The following is a 14,984-nucleotide window of genomic DNA, read 5'->3' as shown; positions in this document are numbered from 1 at the left end:
AGACATTTTGTATTTTCATCTCTGGCCATTGCCCGATGATCTACCGATTAAATCAACTTCCCTTCACTTGTATCCATCTATCACTTGCCAGGCTTCGTCCTGCCTCCACCTCGCTTCCAGCTATCTCCCCCATCTGCCGTCACCTATCCCTTTTCTCCGGAGATGCAGCTCGACCCGTTGAGTTAGTCCAGCACTTTGTGTCTATCGTCGCTTATCCATGCTCTCCGGAGTTGCTACCTGCCTGCTGAGTTTGGATCTTATAGAAACTTACAAAATTCTTAAGGGGTTGGACAGGCTAGATGCAGGAAGATTGTTCCCGATGTTGGGGAAGTTCAGAACAAGGGGTCAACAGACAATAGACAATAGACAATAGGTGCAGGAGTAGGCCATTCAGCCCTTCGAGCCAGCACCGCCATTCAATGCGATCATGGCTGATCACTCTCAATCAGTACCCCGTTCCTGCCTTCTCCCCATACCCCCTCACTCCGCTATCCTTAAGAGCTCTATCCAGCTCTCTCTTGAAAGCATCAAGTTTAAGGATAAGGGAGGTCTTTTACGACCGAGATGAGAAAGTTTTTTTTCACACAGAGAGTGGTGAGTCTGTGGAATTCCCTGCCACAGAAGGTAGTTGAGGCCAGTTCATTGGATATATTTAAGAGGGAGTTAGATGTGGCCCTTGTGGCTAAAGGGATCAGAGGGTATGGAGAGAAGGGAGGTACAGGATACTGAGCTGGATGATCACCCATGATCATATTGAATGGCGGTGCTGGCTCGAAGGGCCGAATGGCCTACTCCTGCACCTATTTTCTATATTTCTATGGTTCTGAGTTTTACCAGTGTCTTTCTTTATTGTAAATCGGCATCTGCACCTCCTCGTCTCTCCATTGCAGTGAATTGTTCGTGCTGGTCCAATGACCTCGCTCGACAACCGGTGACGATGAGTGTTATTTTTACTCTGATTGCATGGTGAGGTCCTGCTTTGATGGACTGTTGGTGAGGTTTGGCTCAGTCGCTGCACTTGACTGTAAGAGGCCGTGCGCGGAATGGTTCTGTTCCTCTTGCTGAGTTTCTTCCGCGTACAAGGGGCTCTAGCCGGTAAGTTAACGATTCTCGTTTTATTCGCTACTGGCTAAAGTTTCTTGACTTTTTCTCAATCTGGACAGGAGGCGACTCGGTTTAAAAAGCGCGCATTACACATTCAGCCTGAGGTTCATGCGAACGTTAAAAGGGTTTAATCACCCTGTTTCAGGACATTCCAGACTAGATTTTCTGCTTTGATTTGCACCATACCCGGTTTCCTTTGTGTAAGAAGGAACTACAGATGCAAAATCAGTAAAAGATCAACACACACTCTGCATTTTGTTATTGACTGAGCGATAACTCCAAACGTGCAGTCGTCACGTTTACGTTGTGTTTAAATGATCTGGATAAGGGGATTGAAGGTTTTGTGACCAAATTTGCAGATGATCATAAAATAGATGGCACCTATTTTAGGCAATGCAGAGGAAGCAAGGACTTGGACAGATTAGGAGAGTGGGCAGAGAAGTGGCAGATGACATTCAGTATTGCAAAGTGTGGAGTTATGCATTTTGGTAATAAGAATAAAGGCGCAGATTATTTTCCAAATTGAGAAGTAATCTAGAAATCGGAGGCGCACAGTGACATGGGGGTGCTGGTGCAGGGCACCCAAAAAGTGAATTTGCAAATTGAATCAGTAGTCAGGAATGCAATTTCGATGCTAGTATTTATGTCAAGGGAACTGGAATACAAAAACAGAGATGTCATTCTGTGGCTCTAAAAGCGCTGTGTGCAAATTTGGGCCCCCAATCTGAGGAAGGATGTGCTGGCTCTGGAGAGGGTCCAGAGGAGGTTTACAAGAATGATTCCATGAATGAGTGAGTGGGTTAACATATGATGATCGTTTGGCAACACTGGGCCTCTACTCGCTGGAGTTGAGAAGGTTGAGGGAGGAACCTCATTGAACCTTACAGAATAATGAAAAACACAGATGGAGTGGATGTGGAAAGGATGTTTCCACTGGTGGGAGAGTCTAGGACCAGAGGTCATTGCCTCAGAATTAAAGGGTGCTCTTTTAGAAAGAAGGTGAGGAGGAACCTCTTTAGTCAGAGGGTAGTTAATCTGTGGAACTAATTGCCGCTGGGCTGTGGAGGCCAAGTTGGTAGATATTTTTAAGGCAGCGATTGACAAATTCTTGATTAGAATGGGTGTCAAGGGTTATGGAGGTGAAGGCAGGAAAATGGGATTAGGAGGCAAAGATCAGTCATGATCAAATGGTGTCGTGGACTCGATGGGCCGAATGGCCTAATTCTACTCCTGTAACGTGCACTTGTTATTGGTAAGAGGGGAAGTGAAACCTTAGTTTTACGAACATTTCCCCATCTTTTCACATTTACTTTGAGTCATGCAGCAGGAAAACGTGCACCTCGGCCAAACTCATCCATGCTGACCAAGATGCCCCATCTAAGCTACTCCAATTTGCCCGCATTAAGCTGATTTTGTTCTCAAACATTCCTTTTTTATATGTATTTTTTCACATATATATATATAGTGTGCAGTGAAAGAATATATATAAGCTGATTTCGTTCTCAAACATTCCTTTTTATATATATTCTTTCACTGCACACCATATATATATATATATATATATATATAGTGTTGCTGAAAGTAAAATTTTTATTGTTCTGTCTGGAACACATGATAATGAAACACTTGATTCTTGATTAGGTACACGTGACAATAAACTGATCTAAACTATGCATGTATCTGCCCGAATGTCTTTTAAATGTTGTTACTGTATCTGCCTCAGCTACTTTCTCTGGCAGATTAGTTTCCCATTGGGTTCTTGTTAAATCTCTTCCCTGACAATAGAATTCCAGTTTCCAGTTTAGTTTATGGTCATGTGCACTGAGGTACAGTGAAAAACATTTGTTGCATGCAAACCAGTCAACAGAAAGAAAATATATGATTACAATCAATCCAATCACAGTGTATAGATGCATAATAAGGAAATAATGTTTAGTGCAAGGTAAAGCCAGTAAAGTCTGATCAAGGATAGTCCGAGGGTCACCAAAGAGGTAGATAGTAGTTCAGCACTGCTCTCTGGTTGTGGTAGGATGACTCAGTTACCTGTTAATAGCTGGGATGAAACTGTCCCTGAATCTGGTGGGGTGCGTTTTCACACTTCTGTACCTATTGCCTGAAGGGAGAGTGGAGAAGAGGGAGTGGCCAGGTTATGATTCATCCATGATTATGTTTCTGGCCTTGCTGAGGCAGCGGGAGGTGTAAACAGAGTCAATAGAAGGGAGTCAGGAGGAATGGATGGGTAGTGGAAAGTAGATAAACATTCACTTCCTGGTTCTGATCATGTCCAACCCACACTTCGAGGTAATACCCTCTAATCCAGGCAGCATTCTGGAGGCAGGTAAATATTTGATGAACTGGGAACTAAGGGCTGTGGTAAACTGGCAGAGAGAGAGGAAGAAAGCTTTGGATAAATTAACTGTGATCATATTGAATGATGGTTCATGCTTAAGGGGCAGAGTGGCCGTCTCCAGCTCCTATTTTCTTGTGCTGATGATCTGCACTGATTAACACAGTCACGTTTCTACTTGGAATAATTATAGTAGATATCGCATGTGGTATCGCCCTTCCTCACACAGCATCTGCCATTCCTTCTGCCACACTAAATTATCATATTGGAACCAATTTGACACGGGTGTCTGAATGCATTTAGCAAAACCGAATAATGTCCCAGCCCTACATGTCACCCGTCCATGTTCTCCAGGGATGCGGCCTGATCCTTTGAGTTACTCCAGTACATTTTGCCTTTTCTAATAATGGTCTCCCTGCACACTCAAACGTACCCCCCCCCCCTCCTTTGGCCATTTATAATATCAAAGTAATGCAAAAGTGGAAGTTAAAATAGAAAGGAGATAAGGAAGAATTTCTTTAGTCAGAGGGTGGTGAATCTGTGGGATTAATTGCCACTGGTGGCTGTAGAGGCCAAGTCATTGGGTATGTCAAAGTGGAGATTGACAAATGTTTGATTAGTTAGGTTTAGTTTTTAGTTTAGAAAAACAACACGGAAAAGGCCCTTCGGCCCTACGAGTCTGTGCTGACCAGCAATCCCCGCGCATTAACGCACACTGGGGAACATTTACACTTGTACAAAGGCAATTAACCTACAAACCTGCACCTCTTTGGAGTGTGGGAGGAAACCGAAGAACTCGGAGAAAACCCACGAGGTCACGGAGAAAACGTACAAACTCCGTACAGACAGCAGCTGTAGTTGGGATCGAACCCGGGTCTCCAGCGCTGCATGTGCTGTAAGGCAGCAACACTACCGCTGCGCCACTGTGCTGCCAGATTAGTAAGAATGTCAAAGGTCACAGGGAGAAGATAGGATAATGGAGTTGAGAGGGAATGATAGGTCAGCCATTAATAAATGGTGGCGTAGACTCGATGGGCTGAACAACCTAATTCTGCTCCTATGACTTTTGAAGTTACGAATAGTTAGTACCAAGTGCTCATGAACATGAGGGATGCTCTTTTTTTCTCCCCAGACTGGTGTGGCTGGAACCAAAATTCACAGTTTAAAAATAAGGGTTCAAACATTCTTATGGCACCAAAACACGGTGACAATTGTGTATTGCCGCGGTTAGGTCTGCCATATGATTTTACCGAGTTGTATGTGAAACAAAGCATTTCGCTGTACCTAGGTGCATGTGAAAATAAATATCAATGAATCACTGAATTCAGTGTAGTAATGAGATGAGATCTTTTCACCCAGAGGGTAATTAGTCTTTCAAATTCTCTGCCCAAGAAGGCTGTGGGCATTCAGTCAATCAGGTGCTTGAGGCAGGGATAGGAAGATGCTTGGATACAAAAGGAATCGTAGCTTAGTTCGGAAAAATGGTGTTCTGCTACAGGATCAGTTATGATCTTATAGAATATCAGTGATTGGGGACAAAGGATGAATGGCACCCTTTAGCTTGTGTTATGTTTGTTCACACTCCACAAGAGTATCAAGAAGGAGAGAGAGTCAAGAGTGTTCAATTGTCATGTTATGACTACAAAACAATGAAATGCTTGCAGCAGCATAGCAGACCTGTAAGACAATACAAACAGATAACATACTAAAAGTTCAGTAAATTGATAATTCCAATACTTATGCAAATACACCTTGAATACCTAGTTCAGCCAAAGACAGTCCATTGGTCTGCAAGGTCCAACTTGACACATTACCTTCCCATGCTCACCAGCGATGACGCCTGATCTGCTGAGTTACTCCAACAATTTGTCTTTATTTTGTTAATTATTCATAGTTGAGTTTAGTGTAGTTCATTGTTCAATATGGGAAGAATTTAATAATCTTGCAATCACATTCAAGCACGCATCTATGGAGCCATACGAAACAATGACATTATCCTTCGATGGTAATAATCTAAATTGGTGAAAGGAGAAACAGACAGAGATATAAAGAATAACATATTTATAGCAGTTCCAATGTGGGAAAATAATACAATGAGATTTGTAAGCACATTTTTTGTAAAATTTTACTTTGAGCAGTGTCATGGCATTACATGACAATGAGCAAAATAAACATTTAAGGTGCATCGTGAAGGCAGAATAAGAGGTCGGGATATTTAGGGAGCAATTCTACAACTTAGGCCTGCTCTTCAGATGAAGTACTTATATTTGTGAATAATCAGGAAGTTACACTGCCCCATTCATCATGGAGACTGACCTCCCCTCCATCGAAGGGATCTATACGAGACGGTGCCTCAAAAAGGTAGCCAACATCATCACCCTAGCCACGCTCTCATTACCTCCTACGATGGGGAAGAAAGTATAGGTGTTTGAAAACCATGACCTCCAGGTTCAAGAATAGCTTCTTCCCAACAACCATCACGCACTTGAACACTACACAACACCAACCTCAACTGTGAAATTCTATGGACTGTCTTTGGTTGCACCGAGGACTGAGATTTTGTTTGTATCAGTATTGAGGTTAGTAATATATTGATTTTATTTTTGTTGGTTTTATTGCGTATTTTCTTTGTGTATTGTGTGTACAGACCTGTTATCCTGCTCGAAGTAAAAATCTTTGTTCCATTTCTCTGTGTATGTGTATGTGTATACACACACACGCACGTACACGCACATGCGCGCGCACACATATACACACACACACACACACACACACACACATATTTTGGTGTCGGAGAAACAGACATAGACATTTAAAACACAGTATATGGGGAAAAATGCAGGGGGAGGAGCTGTGTAGGAAGGAACTGCAGATGCTGGTTTGAACCAAAGATGGACAAAAAAAGCTGGAGTAACTCAGCGAGTCAGACAGCGACTCTGGAGAAAAGGAGTAGGTAACGTTTCGGGGCAAGACCCTTCTTCAGACTGATAATCAGGGGAAAGCGAAATGAGAGGTACAGATAGTGGTATAGAGAGATATCAGAACAAATGAATGCAAGATATGCTTTGAATGAAAGAGCTGTTGGTCTTAGATATTTAATTGCAGCTCCTCAGAATTTAAGGTATGAATATTTTTCAATCAGAAAGATGATGAGTGAATGGGATGGAGCAAGTTAGCACAATGATGACAAAGTCTGAAGAAGGGCTAGACATGAAACATCACCCATTACTTCTCTCCAGAGATGCTGCCTGTCCCGCTGAGTTACTCCAGCATTTTGTATCCATCGCTAAGTGCTGGAGTAACTCAGCCGGCCAGGCAGCATCTCCGGAGAACATGGGTAGGGTCTACAGACTGAAGAAGGGATCTTGACCCGTAACATCTATCCATCATCACATATCCATGATCTCCAGTGATGCTGCTTTACCCGCTATGTTGCTCCAGCACTGTGTGTCTCTTTCTTTGTAAACCAACATTTGTCATTCCTTGTCTCCACAATGTAAATTGACTGTCATTTGTAGGTAATGATAGAATCTGGTGAGAGATGATGGGAATTTGGGAAGAATAAGAATGGGTTGGTCGAAAGTAAAGAGAATTTAATTGTCATTATACTGGCAATGGAACAATGAAATTCTTATGCACATATTGAATATACACCAGTCCGTGATGGAATAAATTAATATTAGTAATACCAGGTAACCAGACCATAATAGTGCAAAAACAAAATGTCCTTACTGCAACCAAAATAAAGTCCATGGCAGATCAGAGTTGTTGAGGTAAGGTTGTGGTTAGTGTTGTGCAGTGTTTAAAAGCCTGCTGCTGGTGACAAAAAGCTGCTGGAGCTCACAGTTCTCAGACTCTCTAACCTCAAAGGTAGTTCATTGGTTCATTGGTATTTTATTTGTGGCATGTGCCAAGGAACAGTGAAATTCATTTTTGTATACAGTTTAGTACAAGTATCACTATAGATAAGCCCTTAGATACATCTTAGATAAGCATCTCAGATACAGTACAAGTGTATAGCAGTAATACGCTGAGACAGTATACAGTGTCACCAGTTTTTGGTGCCATTTTCAAGTCCCAGTTGTTGTAAGTAGTAACAGGGTTCTTGCCCTGACCATGAGGCCCATTGTCCCAGCGTTGTTACAGGGTCAGCCTGGCCAAGCGAAGCTGTGGTGTCCTCTACTGCTGCAGGGCACAACTGGTCCATGCGCCCTGCCTCTTGGAGCGGCGTCTGGAACAGCCAAGCCCCAGGCTGCTGCAGAACCTCCAGTGCCCACTCCACCGTAGGTGCAGTGCACTCCCTCCTGCAGGCAGTCTGCCTATAAGCCATCCATCTGACTCCTTCCACTCTGGGTGGGCGAGCCGGGCCTTCCAGTTGGGTCCTCTATCCTCGGTCCACAGCGATCAGGAAATCGTCCCATGATGGATGGACCAGATCTTCCGGGCAAATTCCCGGTCCAGGGTGGCCGGCCCTGAGAGTATGGCCAGGGTGGTGTGGGTCTCTGATGATATTAGCTGTCTTTCTGAGGCAGCACCTCCTGTAGATCCATTCAATAGTGGGATGGAATGGTATGAAGTGAGTGCATCATGGTCAGAATGGACTCTGGTGGCTGAAGGGTCTGTTTGTGTGTCTCTGTGACTCTATGTGTGGATAATGCTTCGAAAGTGTAAGAGTACGCGAAGGGGCATTCTAAATAATGGGATGCACATATCATTGAAAACAGGGCCCTCAATGTATTGATTTGTAAAATGCTAAATTATCATTTCATTGCAGGGGACTAGAGTTTAATGCTCAGCAATCCAAATAAACACTTGTTTATGTCTATGGAGAGTTTTGCAGACTGCTCCGATTACAAAAAATTAATACATAAAGGAAGTGGGGTAGATACATGAATGTATATTCCTCCTATCCAGAGATGCTGCCTGCTCCGCTGAGTTACTCCAGCATTTCGTCTCTAACTTTGGTGTAATTCAGCATCTGCAGTTCTTCCGTCCCCAAATACAAGAAGGGTCCTGACAATGGGTTCTGTTTGTATGGAGTTTATACGTTCTCCCTGTGACCATTCGGGTTTCCTCTGGGTGCTCCGGTTTCCTCCCACATTCCAAAGATTTGTGGGTTTATTGGCCTCTGGAAATTGCCCCTACTGTGCAGGATGTGAAACAGGGAGAACATAGAACTAGTGTATGGGTGATTGATGGTCAGCGCAGACTGAGTGGGCAGGAAGGCCTGTTTCCATGTTAATAAAGATTGGTGAGCATGATACCAGAATTCAAATGTTACAGAGAGACAAACACATTTTAGTTTGTTCAGACAGGAACACCCAAGAATGTTTTTATTCAAAGAGAACAACAAATAAAGGTTTGCAGGTACCAAGTCCAAAAGTGAGCAAAGCTTAATCTAATCTTATACTTAGAACATTGTAGAAGTAGGGCATTCAGCACAGGGAGGTTATCTCATTTGGGGGGGGGGGACGAGAACAAAGGGGGAACTGTGGGGGTGGGAGCGCCACTGAGAACGAAGGGGGAACTGTGGGGATGGGGTCTGCTGCCATGTGCGGCAGCAGGCAGTGGATAGGATCGTTCGGTACTTTTGTAACTTTGTCTGCGCCAACACATGGCGACGCTTGTGTACTGCCCATGTTCACTTTAGTTTATTGTCACGTGTACCGATGTACAGTGAAAAGCTTTTTGTTGCGTGCTAACCAGTCAGTAGAAAGACAACACGTGATTGCAATCAATGCATTTGCAGTGTAGAGATACATGATAAGGGAATAATGTTTAGTGCAAGGTGAAGCCAGCAAAGTCCGGTCAAGGATAAGCCGAGGTTGTATGGAAAACAAAGCATTTCACTATACCCAGGTACCCTAGGTACAAGTGCCAATAAAATATAATTCCTTCATTCTTTCATTCATCAGTCCTACCCCCCCTGTCCCCAACTTATTTTCCATAACCATGGAACAGTGTCACACATGACTGCCAATGCTCCTTTGATTATTTTTTTTGCCATTAACCTGTGATGAGCTGGTTAATGGGTTTTGTGAAGTACAGCACAGTGGTGCAATGGTAGAGTTGCTGCCTCATAGCGCCAGAGACCCAGGTTGAATCCTGACCTCGGGTCCATCTGTGGAGTTTGCACGTTTTCCCTCTGACCATGTAGGTTTCCTCCGGGTGATCCGGTTTCCTCCCACACCCCAAAGACATGCAGGTTTGTAGGTTAAATGGCCTATGTAAAATGCCCCTGGTGTGTAAGTAATGGATGAGAAGGTGGAAAGACTAGTGTGAATGGGAGATCAATGGTCAGCATGGACTCAGTGGGCCGAAGGGCCTGTTTCCATGCTGTAACTAACCTAAAAACCAATAAGATTACCGATGTATTGCAAGCGGCTAGTTAAACTACTGAAGACGGGTCCTGACTGAAAATGTTACCTGTCCATTCCATCCACAGGTGCTGCCTGGCTCACTGAGTTCACTGCTCACTGCATGCCAAAATGTTCATAGTTTGCAGAGTTGTAAATGATACTAATTCATTAATGCATGCAGGAATAGTAATAAAAATGCAGAAAATGTTGGCAATATGCAGCAGGTCAGGCCACATCTGTGGGAAGGAAAGCAGAGCTAATGTTTCAGGCCAGAGACCCTTCAGGACTGGGAAGGAGGAAAAAGAAGAAACGAGGAACTGAAGATGCTGGTTAACAAAAAAAAGAAACAGTGCTCGAATGACTCAGTGGGACAGGCAGCACTACTGGAGAACGTGGGATGGTGATGATTCGGGTCGGGATCATTTTTCAGACTGATTGTGGGGCAAATAAAGCTGGAAGAGAGGAGGGGCAGGACAAAGTATGGCAGATGATAGGTGATAGATACCACAACGAGAGAGCAGCCCTGAACTATCTGCCTCATTGGTGACCCTCGGACTTTCTTTGATCGGACTTTACTGGCTTTACCTTGCACTAAATGTTGTTCCCTCATCATGTATCTCTACACCTTTAGCGGTTTCATTGTAATCGTGTATTGTCTTTACGCTGGCTGGTTAGCACGCAACAAAAGTTTTTCGCTGTACCTCGTTACACATGACAATAAACTAAACTAAAATGTTGTAGAGAGGGTTTTCCGACAGGCAAATGGTTGGACAAAGGCCAGAGAAGAAAAGGGATTAACGAGTGGTGAATTGTGAAAATAGAGGAATGGATAAAGGTGACGGGGGAAGGCAGAGGTAGATGCAAGTTAAGATGGGGCACAGGGGAGGGGAAGAAATGAGGGGTTAGGTTTACAATCTATTTGTAAACACAGAACAATGCTGCACAAGGCAGGATGTAGAGGAAGGAACTGCTGATAACCAAAGAAAGACACAAAAAGCTGGAGTAACTCAGTGGGCCAGGCAGCATCTCTGGAGAGAAGGAATGGGTGACGTTTCGGGTCCAGACCCTTCTTCGCCCATGAGATCTAGGCCGACTGTGATGCCTGTTTAAATTAATTCCACATCACCATGTGGTCTATACCCCTCTATTTCCTGCCTGCTCATGTGTGTGTGTGTCTGCTAATCCACAAAATTTGTGCTGTAGTATTGGCATTCACTAGGAGTGTGTTCCAGGCACCTACCACTTTCTGTGTCCCAAAGTAGCCTCTTTTGCATCGGCATAGACTAGACGACCATTTAAAAAAGCACTTGCATTCTGTCTGTCAATGCCTGCTGGAACTCCCAGCTGTTAGACCTTTTAACTCTCCTTCCCATTACCAGACCGAACTTTCTGTCTTTAGCTTCCATTGCCAGAGTGAGGGCACATGCAATCTGGAGGAACAGAACTCCATATTCTACTTGGATAGCTTACAGTCCAATGATATGAACATTGAATTTTTCAATTTGAGCCAATACCCTCTCCTTCCTCCCCTCTCCCTCTCCCGCCCCCACCCCAACCCTTCCTCCCACTTCCGCTCTTTCCTGTCTACCCTGGTGTGCACCTATTTCTCCCACTACCTCCCACCCTCCCAGTCACTCCATTCCTTTTCCATTTGTTTACGCGCCCCCCCTCCACAATTCTCTCATTGTACTTCCATCCCCATCTTTCTCCTCCCACCTGTCTCCTTCCACCTATGGCCCTTCCTCTGGCTTTAGATTTCGCTCATCTTATCTCCTTACCTGACACCCTTTGCCTCCTGTCTAAGAAGGAATGGCAGATGCTGGTTTAAACTGACACAAATTGTTGGAGTAACTCAGCCGGACAGGCAGTATCTCTGGAGGGAAGGAATGGGTGACGTTTCCAAACATCATCCATTCCTTCTCTCCAGAGACGCTGCCTGCCCTGCTGAGTTACTCCAGCATTTTGTGTCTATCTTAGGGGTATAGATAAGATAGAGATTTTTCACCGCAGTTGTTACTTGGAATGAGCTGCAGGGAAGTTGGTGGAGGCAGATATAATCACTATGTCTATAAAGCATTTGGACTTTTGGTAGGAAAGACAGGGAGGGATAAGGGCATAATTCATGTAAGTGTAGATAAGCAACACAGTCAGCGTTGTTGTGTGGACAAGTGTAGACAAGATGGGGCAAAAGGTCCTGTTTGTATGCTGCACGATTCAGTTTATTTTAAGGTTGGGACCCTTCTTCAGACTGACCCTTCTTGAGTCTGAAATTGGGTCTCGACCCAAAACGTCATCCAGCCTTTTTCCCCAGAGACATGTTGCCTGACCCGCTGAGTTACTTTAGCAATTTGTGCTCAAGGTTGATAATGAGTTGTTCAATCCTGCTGTTTTTGTGTGATGTTTATCTCTGCATGTTCACAAGGGCAGACAGTGAGAGTAAACAGTTGAGAAACTAGTTTAGCAGGAAATCTGTGGTATTTGAGGAAGTATGAATGTGGGGCCTCTCCAGTGAGATGACAGGGGAACGCTCTGACAAAGGGCAATGTGGTGAGCTATCAGAAGGTCATCAGGAAGCAGAAAGTAAATGTTACATTGGTATTTTTACAGTCTGCTATTGATGTACTGGCGTGGTGCAAACCGATTTGGACAACCTGTTTTATAATTGCTGCTCATGACGATTTAGAGATACAACGCAGAAATGGACCCTTCAACTCAGAGTCCATGCTACCCAGCAATCCGTGTACACACGAGGGACAATTTATAATCTTTACCAAAGTCAATTAACCTACAAACATGTATGTCTTTGGAGTGTGGGAGGAAACTGGAGCACCCAGGGAAAACCCACGCAGTTACGGTAGAACATTAAATCTCCATGCAGACAGCACCCATGGTCAGGATTGAACCTGGGTCTCTGGTGCTGTAAGGCAGCAACTCTACCAGAGTGCCACTTTGTCACCCTGATTAGACTAATCGACTGAAGGTTATGACATAAACATGATGTGGTGCAACTAATTGAGATGTGGAGAGTGCAGCACAGAAACAAGCTCTTTGACCCACCAAGTCCTTGCTAACCATTTTGGTACCCGTTCTCTTTTAATCCTCGTAATATTTGCAATACCTACCCCTAGATTTTACTATTTAACGACACACGGAGTAATATATTGTGAACCAAATAACTGGCGTGACTTGCCTTTGCGGGTGGAATATCTGAATATCATATTTCCAAATGTTGATCAGTATGGGCAGGTGGGGCAGCGATAGAGTTGTTGCCTTAAAGCGCCAGAGGCCCGGGTCCAATCCTGACTATGGGCACTGGTATCACAATCTCACCTCGATACCTTCGATTTGTTCCAGCATCTGCAGTTATTTTCCTACACAACCTGGCGCGGTCTCTACGGAGTTTCTACATTCTCCCCGTGACCTGCGTGGGTTTTCTCCAAGATCCGCGGTTTCTTCCCACACTCCAAAGACAAATAGGGTTGGCTTGATATAAATGTAAATGGTCCTTTGTGTGTGGGATAGTGTTAATGTGCAGGGATCAGTACGGACTCGTTGGACTGAAGGGCCTGCTTCCGCGCTGTATCTCAAGGTTCAAGGTTTCAAGGTTTCAAGGTCAGTTTATTGTCACATGTACCAATTAAGATACAGTGAAGTTCGAATTACCAAACAGCCATACTGAAAAAAGCAACAAGACACACAACTACATAAAAGTTCATGTAAACATCCACCAGAGTGGATTCCCCACGTTTCTCACTGTGATGGAAGGCAATAAAGTCTAATCTCTTTCCTCTTTATTCTCCCGCGGTCGGGGCAGTTGAACCACCCGCAGTCGGGGCGATTAAAGCTCCAGCGGCCGGCGGTTGAAGCTCCTGCGTCGAGGCGGTCGAAAGCTCCTGCAGCTTGGAGTTCCCCGAGTCGGTCTCTGACCAGGGACCGCAAGCTCCACGTTGTTAGAATCCACATGCACCCACGGTGGAGCTCCGAGGTCGATCCCTGGCAAAGGGATTGCGGGCTCCGTGATGTTAATAGACAATAGACAATAGACAATAGGTGCAGGAGTAGGCCATTCAGCCCTTCGAGCCAGCACCGCCATTCAATGCGATCATGGCTGATCACTCTCAATCAGTACCTCGTTCCCGCCTTCTCCCCATACCCCTCACTCCGCTATCCTTAAGAGCTCTATCCAGCTCTCTCTTGAAAGCATCCAACGAACTGGCCTCCACTGCCTTCTGAGGCAGAGAATTCCACACCTTCACCACCCTCTGACTGAAAAAGTTCTTCCTCAACTCCGTTCTAAATGGCCCACCCCTTATTCTTAAACTGTGGCCCCTTGTTCTGGACTCCCCCAACATTGGGAACATGTTTCCTGCCTCTAATGGGTCCAATCCCCTAATTATCTTATACGTTTCAATAAGATCCCCCCTCATCCTTCTAAATTCCAGTGTATACAAGCCTAATTGCTCCAGCCTTTCAACATACGACAGTCCCGCCATTCCGGGAATCAACATAGTGAACCTACGCTGCACGCCCTCAATAGCAAGAATATCCTTCCTCAAATTTGGAGACCAAAACTGCACACAGTACTCCAGGTGCGGTCTAACCAGGGCCCGGTACAACTGTAGAAGGACCTCTTTGCTCCTATACTCAACTCCTCTTGTTACGAAGGCCAACATTCCATTGGCTTTCTTCACTGCCTGCTGTACCTGCATGCTTCCTTTCAGTGACTGATGCACTAGGACACCCAGATCTCGTTGAACATCCCCTCTTCCTAACTTGACACCATTCAGATAATAATCTGCCTTTCTATTCTTACTTCCAAAGTGAATAACCTCACACTTATCTACATTAAACTGCATCTGCCATGTATCCGCCCACTCACACAACCGGTCCAAGTCACCCTGCAGCCTTATTGCATCTTCCTCACAATTCACACTACCCCCCAGCTTAGTATCATCTGCAAATTTGCTAATGGTACTTTTAATCCCTTCATCTAAGTCATTAATGTATATCGTAAATAGCTGGGGTCCCAGCACCGAACCTTGCGGTACCCCACTGGTCACTGCCTGCCATTCCGAAAGGGACCCATTTATCCCCACACTTTGCTTTCTGTCTGTCAACCAATTTTCTATCCATGTCAGTACCCTACCCCCAATACCATGTGCTCTAATTTTGCC

At 44.7% G+C, this 14,984-nt stretch overlaps 1 protein-coding gene across 1 annotated transcript in view; it reads left to right on the top strand.

Annotated features, from left to right (window-relative positions):
- Window positions 1-964: 964 nt before the first annotated feature.
- LOC144602760 (class I histocompatibility antigen, F10 alpha chain-like) overlaps window positions 965-14,984 on the top strand; it is a 31,469-nt gene continuing 17,449 nt past the window's right edge. Inside the window, exon 1 of the mRNA XM_078415895.1 lies at window positions 965-1,095. Within this exon, the coding sequence (XP_078272021.1) occupies window positions 1,044-1,095 (52 nt within the window). The 5' untranslated portion in view covers window positions 965-1,043. The remainder of the gene's footprint in view (window positions 1,096-14,984) is intronic.

This window comes from Rhinoraja longicauda, chromosome 19 (genome assembly GCF_053455715.1).
Source record: "Rhinoraja longicauda isolate Sanriku21f chromosome 19, sRhiLon1.1, whole genome shotgun sequence".
NCBI classification, from domain to species: Eukaryota; Metazoa; Chordata; class Chondrichthyes; order Rajiformes; family Arhynchobatidae; genus Rhinoraja; species Rhinoraja longicauda.
Note: the sequence above shows the minus strand (reverse complement) of the source record. Positions and strands in the feature narration are given on the sequence as shown.